Genomic DNA, 8161 nt, shown 5'->3' with positions numbered 1-8161 from the left:
TCACAAAAGGGCCAAGAAGGCCCTCTTGTGGCTAAGAAACCTTAAAGCAATGTATTTTCTTGTCTCTGGTAAAATTCCATTCAGATTTACAATGTTTATGTCCAATGGTTTAACTTCTTAACTGCTGCAAGAGACCAAGGCATGGATTATTTAGGATCAAATCCATATAATACCTGTGTTTAATAGAGGTCAGTTTAATTTAGCAACACATTGATTATTCAGGTTTTGAACTCTATTTGACAGATCCCCACTTTGTCAAGCTGTGTGCAGCTGTGTGCAGACCCACCTTTTATTAGATTTTCAGAATTTCTGAATACACACACACACAAATCACCAGTATGTGGTAAGTAACTATATCCAAGCTTCACACTACACTCAATTGCACAATCCTTGTGTGGTTTCACAGATATTTACCCAACATGCCAATCACCCAATGACATCACACTCTACAAACACTAAAGAATTTACAGACCTGTCTTACCTTGCCTGAAAACACTTCCATTGTGGTTATTTGGGTTGCTTCTTAGAACCCACAGTCTGCCTTGATTTTGTAGCATGCTACGGCAAGCCCTGCTATGCAGGCTCACAAATTATTTGTGCTACAAGTCACATTTTTGATCATATTCATTAATAGGACATATGTACCTGATCTCCTCTTGAAATTATAATAGTTTGCCTGTCTCAGGGCATAGTTCAGAATCATCAATTCCCAAGACCAGTATCTGCTGGGTCTTGTAGGATATCTTGGAAAAACTTATTCTGGAAAAACCAAACGTGCATTTATCCATATATCCATTATCCCATCACAAGCAACAATTGCACACGACAGCAGCACGTTTAATTAAATGTCCCTGGGGGACAATCATGTATCGTAATCATGTAATAATTGGCATTTTTGGTTCTTCAAACAGTAGGCCAACATTAAGTTAGTATACATACCAATGTACCAGCGTACCTTGTGTCAATGCAACCGTAAAAAATAATTTAACGCATTCTGTTTCTAACTTAGACCCGAATTTGTTGTCAGAATTGGTCCGACAACACCATCTAGTGGATTTAAGTAGCTGGGGGAAAGAAACATGGCTGCCGACATGCAACAGCGACAGTAAGCAAACTCGCAATTTAAAAAAGGTATGATGTTGTCGAAAGGCCAACTTTGAAATACACGGTGAGAATTATGTATAGAAATTGCAAGAATACCGTTTAATTCAATGTATTAGGTACTCGAACATGCCATAAACCACGTTTTCTTGCATACGGTGTGATTTGCATAGCCTAAACAAAACCTAACTCGTCAACGTCAATTTACATGTATTCATTTAGCAGATGCTCTTATCCAAATATAATATTAATAATAAGCCTATTACTACTGAATTATTAGTATTAAATGTTTCTCCATGACAGACCATGGATATTCAAGATTATGCTGTACACATAGAAAAATCGAACAAGGAAGGGAAGTACTTAGACACCGTCTCTTTGCTGACCAGTCTTGATATTGCATGCGTCACTGTGAAACATCTGCAAGAAACCGACATAGTCAGGGTCCTTTACAGGGTCCTCAAGAACTGCCCACAACTTCCAGTCAAAATGAAGGTCAAGCACTTGTTATCAAAATGGAAGAAGCTGTACAGTCACTCTGAACACAGAAAAAGAGGTGAGAAATCCACCGTTGATGAGAAAAAAGTGGCAAGTCTTCTTTTTAACAGGGTTGAGCAAGGTGATTCCCAAACTGGACCACAACCCAACAGCACACTTGTGAAAGGGACTAAGGCAATCAGAGAAGAGAAGACACCTTTGCGGACAGATAGGCCTTCAACTTCTGACTGCCTTGCAACAAACTCTAACCATCAAGAAGCCACCCTTACTACCTGTAACGAGTCATTGGTCCTGAGGCCCAAGTGTGTCCAGCTGCTCCTAGGTTCCCTCAACCCAGAGGGCTCTGCCGGCCTAGAGACAACCGCAGCGACCGCATCGCTCGCAGAGGACATTGAACAGCACATTTACAATCTCCACCGTGCAAACCCGGCCAAATACAAGACCTGCGTCAGGAGTAAGGTGGCCAACCTGAGGAACCCGAAGAACGGACACCTCCGGGAGGGTCTTCTGAGCGGCAGCCTGGCTCCAGAGGCCTTCTCCCGGATGTCAATGCAGGAGATGGCCAGCGTGGAGCTCCAGCGGCTGAGGGAGGAGTACTCGTCCCAGGGGGTGAGTGAGAGGCAGCTCCCCCGTGGCTTGGAGGGGACACCCACCCAGAAGATACGCTGCAGGAGATGTGACGGCTCAGATTGTAAAGTCACCCAGGTGTCCAGGGGGACGTTGTTCCTGCCTGCCTGGGTGCACAGTGGTAACCCGGGTGAGGACGCCATGACCTTTGTGACCTGTAGTGGGTGTGGGGAACAGTGGTACCACAGTGGCTGGGTGTGCCTGTGACCGCCAACATCACCAACCCTCTGCGGTTTGTTTTATTTATGTTGATGTCGACACAATGGAGCCTGTTTGTTTGTTTGTTTTTTAAACACTGACAAAAAATACTGTTGCCCAATCTTTATGACCTTATTGATACATTAAAATAAATATTTCCTGTACTGCCTCCTTGCCTTTTACTTCCTAACATTGTGAGGAATCTCATCTAGCCATCCTGTGGACCAGGCATGTGACCCAATGAGCATGTGACTATGTAATCTGGCCCCCGGACACTGGCGTGAGGACCATACTCCCATGGTCCTTCACGCCCTGCCTCCCCAGCATGGTCTAATGACATATCACTATGGCATGCAGGGAAGTATTCAAGAGAAATTAATACTGAAATGATCACAGGCTGGGCAAGGACCAAGTCAGTATTTGAACCATATATACTGTTAAGTCCTTGGTAATGAGAAGTGATCATTAATGGGGTGTCTTACAAATAGCCAGACAATAGTCATATTCTGTCTTTCAATCAGTCTAATTGTTTAAACTTTAAGGGACAAACTGGCTGTAAACTTCCTCTCAGTTCAGTTGTGTGTCATTGTGTTTGGTTATTATGTAAAGAACTACTTATTGGGATTTGATGTTTGATATATTTTAACTTGATGCCTTAGGTTGTATAGCCTTTTTTAACTCCGGCAGGGGGACTTCCAACGGAAACTAGCCTTTTGGCTATAATTGGGTGCATTTACATTTTAATGTTCATGAATGAACACTGCCCCTCTTGATCAAATACATTGAGTTGAATTATAGTATAATATTATAGAAAATACTGATATGTAGTGGTTGGTCTCAATAAATACAGTCTCTGCTCACACATATACGCACGCTCAAAATAAAAATAAAAATTACTCATGTCCATCAATTTCTTCATATTGTACAAATAATAAAGGTTGTTTGGGGAAGATTATTCAGAAGATCCTCCAATAATAAATCATTTTACATATTTGTTATTCTATCCCGGTTTTGATTTGACAGCTCATCTCGCGATCTGTGGGCGTGACAACCAGTGGTACAAGACAGATCGGTCCAGTTCAGTGCCAGTGTTGCGCCATGTCACAGGGCAAGTTTGGCTCGGCGACCCCATAAAGCAATGGAATCGTTCAGCGTCGCAGAAGTTCAAGTTAAACGACAAGGTACAGTTTGCTTTGTTGACTGACTATATAAATATGTATATATATCAACCTGTAAAGTATGCAAAACGAATACAAATGCAATTCGTTAACCATCAGATATGTAGCTAGCTGTGTAGCTAGCGCTAGCTAGTAGCATCATACGAGATTATGATGTTTAGCCGCGTGATATGTTCTGCGACTAAGTATTTTAGTTTTTTTTCTAAATCTTTCCAACCACAGCGTTGTCTAACCCACTTAGCTATAAATATATCCATGTAGTTAAGGCGAGGTAGTCAACTGAGCGGCATAACCTAGCTTCCTTGTACTGACACTGTACAGGTGATTCTCAACAAGACAAACGTTGTTACCTGCTTCTAGATTGCTAAAGGTCTGGTTGCAAGGAGATAAGCGCTAATAGTAGTTACAACAAGGTGTGCCAAAGCACCAGTAAAACACCTGGACGATGTCCAAGCTTTTTCATAATGTAGATTGAGCCAGCATTGGTCTTTATACCTGGTTCATCTTGTACTTATCCATTATAAAAAGATGGGCATTAGGTAGGGACCATAGTTACTGTTTCTAAACCGTATTGAAGGCTTATTATGGAAACAGTGTGTCATGTTAAACACATTCCTGCTGACAGGACAGTCATATTTCAGTGTCAACCTCAGGAGGCCACTTCCCCTTTAAGGCTGTGATACCCGGTGAGTGCTGGCTGATGAGAGCACATGACTTGTGTGTGTGTGTGTGTCTGTGTGTGGGAGAGATAAAGTTTGTAGTTTTCAGAGTGAGTGATCTACAAATTCTCCATTACAGAATGCCTCAGTACACACAGTTAAGAGGACTGAAGCATAGCTAATTGCAGTCTTTGGAAAGAGACTGCTGCAAAAATAATTTAACAAACGAGAAAAGACTGAGATGGCCAGTTGCTGAATAACCCTGTTTCGAATCTTATTGCATTATGGTAAGGAGAAAGGGCAAAGATGAAATAGCGTTACATATTTAGCTTTGAATAGACTCACTGAATGTAGTAGAGAGACACAGGATAGGCTACATCATGGAATTTGAATTATAGTCTTGGATAAAGCCAGTGTCACACAACATGGGAGTATTGGAACTAGGCTAACACTTGTAACACTATCACAATGTAATCAACTTTCTGGTCAGTGTATGCTAGCCAGATGACTCAAAGGTAAGTTGACAATGCGATTTGCGAAGGCATTGCGAAAGGCAGATAAGATTGCCTCAAGTTTGTTATTCCCTATTCCTTAGACTGAATGGCGTGTCTTGGCTATTCTTCTAACTCACACTTTTAACAGTAGCTGGGAGGCCAGACTGGAATTCATGGTTGCAGCCATCTTATCTGCGGCCGAAACGCAGAACTGTGTAAAAGTGTTAGTGTGTTACGGGATTACTAGAGCCCTGGCTCTTGCAAACTTCAATCCTCTTTTGTAAACAACAGGAATTTTAATACCCTATCAGACCATGTCCTATAATAGGGTTGGAATCAACCCGGTTCATTCAAAATTACGGAGCTTTGGAGAAGCACATGATGAAAAGCTCTAGAATAGACACATAACGCTCTTGAACTAACACTGTGGTATTTCTCTTCTCTGCAGGTGCTGAATAATGATTCTCCTTGTAAAATAACGGTAAGGGAATTGAATGTTATGATTGTGAAGATTTTGGGGTTGGGTATGCTTGGCATTATAGCAGTAATCATGGCCAAATCCTTAGCAAGGACTGACCTCAATGCAACGTATTGTAGTGCACAGTACCACAAGTTATTCTTTGCTTGCTGTACGTGAACTGTTGCTGTGAATGTGTGAGTAAGCTATACCGGTGTATAACTCAGATGTCGTAAATGAGGTGACGGCATGAGGGTAGAGGTTTCCCATCATGTGATTCTCAGAGATGAATCATGTGGCTACCAGTCATGTGACCCATGGCCCATGTGATGGACGTACAAATGCAGTCGTACTGCTTTTTCTCATCACTAGCTACTTATCTGATCCATTAGTATAATTAACTGGACACGCAACCTTATAAGGTAATTGATTTATGCAAACACTGCATTGGATTGTATTCAAATCATGGATTGCTTCCAAGTTCCCCTGACTTCATGTTTTTGCCTGATATACACAGCAGTTGAAGAGTAGGCTAACCCCAATCCTGAAGTTCTGTGATCATCCTATTGCTTCTGTTTCCTGGTTCTCAGGTAGACAAACTTGCCAGACTCATCTCAGTTCCCCCACTCCTCCCCCTCCCCCCCCCCCCCATCACCGCCCAGCCCCCCAGCTCAGCCCCCGGCATGACATCCAAATCCTCCCTGCTGAAGGTGATCCTGTTGGGGGACGGCGGCGTGGGCAAGTCGTCCCTCATGAACCGCTACGTCACCAACAAGTTCGACACGCACCTGTTCCACACCATCGGCGTGGAGTTCCTCAACAAGGAGCTGGAGGTGGACGGGCGCACGGTGACGCTGCAGATCTGGGACACGGCGGGGCAGGAGCGCTTCCGCAGCCTGCGCACGCCCTTCTACCGCGGCTCCGACTGCTGCCTGCTCACCTTCAGCGTGGACGACAGCCAGAGCTTCCACAACCTGGCCAACTGGAAGAAGGAGTTTGCGTACTACGCCGACGTCAAGGACCCCGACGCGTTCCCCTTCGTGGTGCTGGGCAACAAGCTGGACGTGCCCGAGAGGCAGGTGGCGGGCGAGGACGTGCGCCAGTGGTGCCAGGAGAACGGCGGCCACCCGTACTTTGAGACGAGCGCCAAGGACGCCGTCAACGTGACGGCGGCCTTCGAGGAGGCGGTGCGTCGGGTGCTGGCGTCGGAGGACAGGGCGGAGCACCTCATCCCCACGGACACGGTGGACTTGCACCGGAGGCCGCGCTCCGGCGCCTCCTGCTGTTGAGCGGGGGACGAGGACTGTTGCCAGCCACCTTGAGGTGGACGGGCAGCTGGAACGCTCTGAACCTGCCCTGGCGAAGATGCTACTCCCGCGCATGGCCACATCACACACACACACACTCACTCACACACTCTCCCGTACGCCCACATATCAAGGCGTCTCTCACACGAGCACACTCGTAAGCAGTCGGAGCTGCTGGTTGGTGTGTCGCCAGTTCGGAATTTTGAAGATTGTGTTCTTCTCTTGTCACTGATCCATGTGTTCACTGTGACATGTCAATACGTTCATCTTCACAAGGGGAAACTTGCAGATCACAGTTGTGTAGTTCACTAACCTTTCATGAAAGATGGAACGTTGTCCTTCTAAGCTCACAATTAGTTTTACTGGTATTTATCAGTGACTACTATGATGGAAATGGCGTTATTTCTATATCATCTTGTCTCAACAGAAGCACCGCTGTTCAAATCAAATAATGAAGTAACTGTACCAAGTAACGATTTAATGTGTGTCTGTCTTCCTTTTTGTTATTATTCTTAGTCACTTTCTAGCCACTTTCTACTCAACAGGATGAATACAGTCCAATGTCTTGGTTATGTTTGTTGATTTATAAAGTAAACCTTTTTATATATAACGTCAACGTAAAGCTGTTCCTCTTTTCCTGCTCACCTGGATGTGGTTCAAACCATTTCCTGTGTCGTAGCCAATGATATCAGCCATTTAACTCAATCATTTGGATAGCCCTGGATCACCTGTAGCCTGATTCTCATTCTCTTCTATCTTACTGAACTCTACTGACGCACGACAATGGGCCGAGCATTGAGACATTGCTTGTGTACATTTGAAGTGTTTCATTTTGCTTTCCGGACTTGGAACACTCAGACTGTGATCAGATGAACTTTTGTCTACTAGTTTTGGAATAGCCACTTTATTCATAATCCATAAATTGTATAAAGTGTAGCCTAATTTCATTTAATTTTCAGATCAACAGCCAAAAGCAGATGAATGACACTGAGCTGGGTGTTTCAGATGGGTTTCATGTTGATGTTTCAGCCACCTTTTAACAGTCACTATGCAAACTAGCACGTGCGCTTCTCAGGTTCCCAGCCCAGATTCCCATTGATCAGACTGGATAGATGGACTTCAAACTGTTGCGTTTTAAAATCCAGTATAGGCCTACATGGTATGTAAATACTATATGCCATTCTTGTGTGTCTAAAATCCTATCATCTACTTATGTTTTGCATTAAAACATGGAACTATGAAACACTAAAATAAGCTGTTTGGTTTTTTGTGTTGAAATAAAGTTGGTAATTTGAGAAGATGGGAGCCTTTCATTTGTCCTGTCTGTAATAGCCAACATGTCTTTCAGGTTTTGAAACATGAGCAGAAATGATGCGATGTACAACTTGTCCTGAACATCGTGATTGTGAAGTGAAAAATACTAATCATGCCCACCAGATGGACTCCTCAGTCCATAATTAAGGTGACTGAACAACGTACTGTGGGGTTTCCTGACTGAGAGATCTAGTATTTTCAATGAGGTCTTTACCTATGAATACTCTTACCAGCACAGAGACACAAGCTGATATAAAATGTAATGGCAACATTGTTTATGGCAGGTAACCACTGTGAGGTGTTAGGTCAACTTCTCAATGGCTCCAAT

General features: G+C 43.8%; 2 protein-coding genes across 4 annotated transcripts; both read left to right on the top strand.

The window, feature by feature from the left end:
* Positions 1–1047: 1047 nt before the first annotated feature.
* Positions 1048–2745, top strand: LOC124474795 (transcription elongation factor A N-terminal and central domain-containing protein). 2 transcript variants are annotated; one of them, XM_047031231.1, is made up of 2 exons: positions 1048–1131; positions 1557–2745. In XM_047031231.1, the coding sequence occupies exon 2, from the start codon at positions 1591–1593 to the stop codon at positions 2431–2433; it is 843 nt and encodes a 280-aa protein (XP_046887187.1). In that variant the 5' UTR covers positions 1048–1131; positions 1557–1590; the 3' UTR covers positions 2434–2745. The 2 variants fall into 2 exon arrangements, with proteins under 2 accessions (XP_046887187.1, XP_046887186.1); XM_047031230.1 differs by having other exon boundaries at positions 1070–1131; positions 1405–2744.
* On the top strand, positions 1057–7819 carry LOC124474796 (ras-related protein Rab-9A-like). Of its 2 annotated transcripts, none has more exons than XM_047031233.1 (4): positions 1057–1168; positions 3448–3605; positions 5204–5236; positions 5875–7819. In XM_047031233.1, exon 4 carries the CDS (start codon positions 5896–5898, stop codon positions 6499–6501), a length of 606 nt encoding a protein of 201 aa, XP_046887189.1. In that variant the 5' UTR covers positions 1057–1168; positions 3448–3605; positions 5204–5236; positions 5875–5895; the 3' UTR covers positions 6502–7819. The 2 variants fall into 2 exon arrangements, with proteins under 2 accessions (XP_046887189.1, XP_046887188.1); XM_047031232.1 differs by having other exon boundaries at positions 5803–7819.
* The last annotated feature ends 342 nt before the right edge of the window (positions 7820–8161 follow it).

Source organism: Hypomesus transpacificus, chromosome 12, assembly GCF_021917145.1.
Source record: "Hypomesus transpacificus isolate Combined female chromosome 12, fHypTra1, whole genome shotgun sequence".
In the NCBI taxonomy this organism is placed as follows: domain Eukaryota; kingdom Metazoa; phylum Chordata; class Actinopteri; order Osmeriformes; family Osmeridae; genus Hypomesus; species Hypomesus transpacificus.
This window is presented reverse-complemented; position numbering and strand designations above follow the sequence as displayed.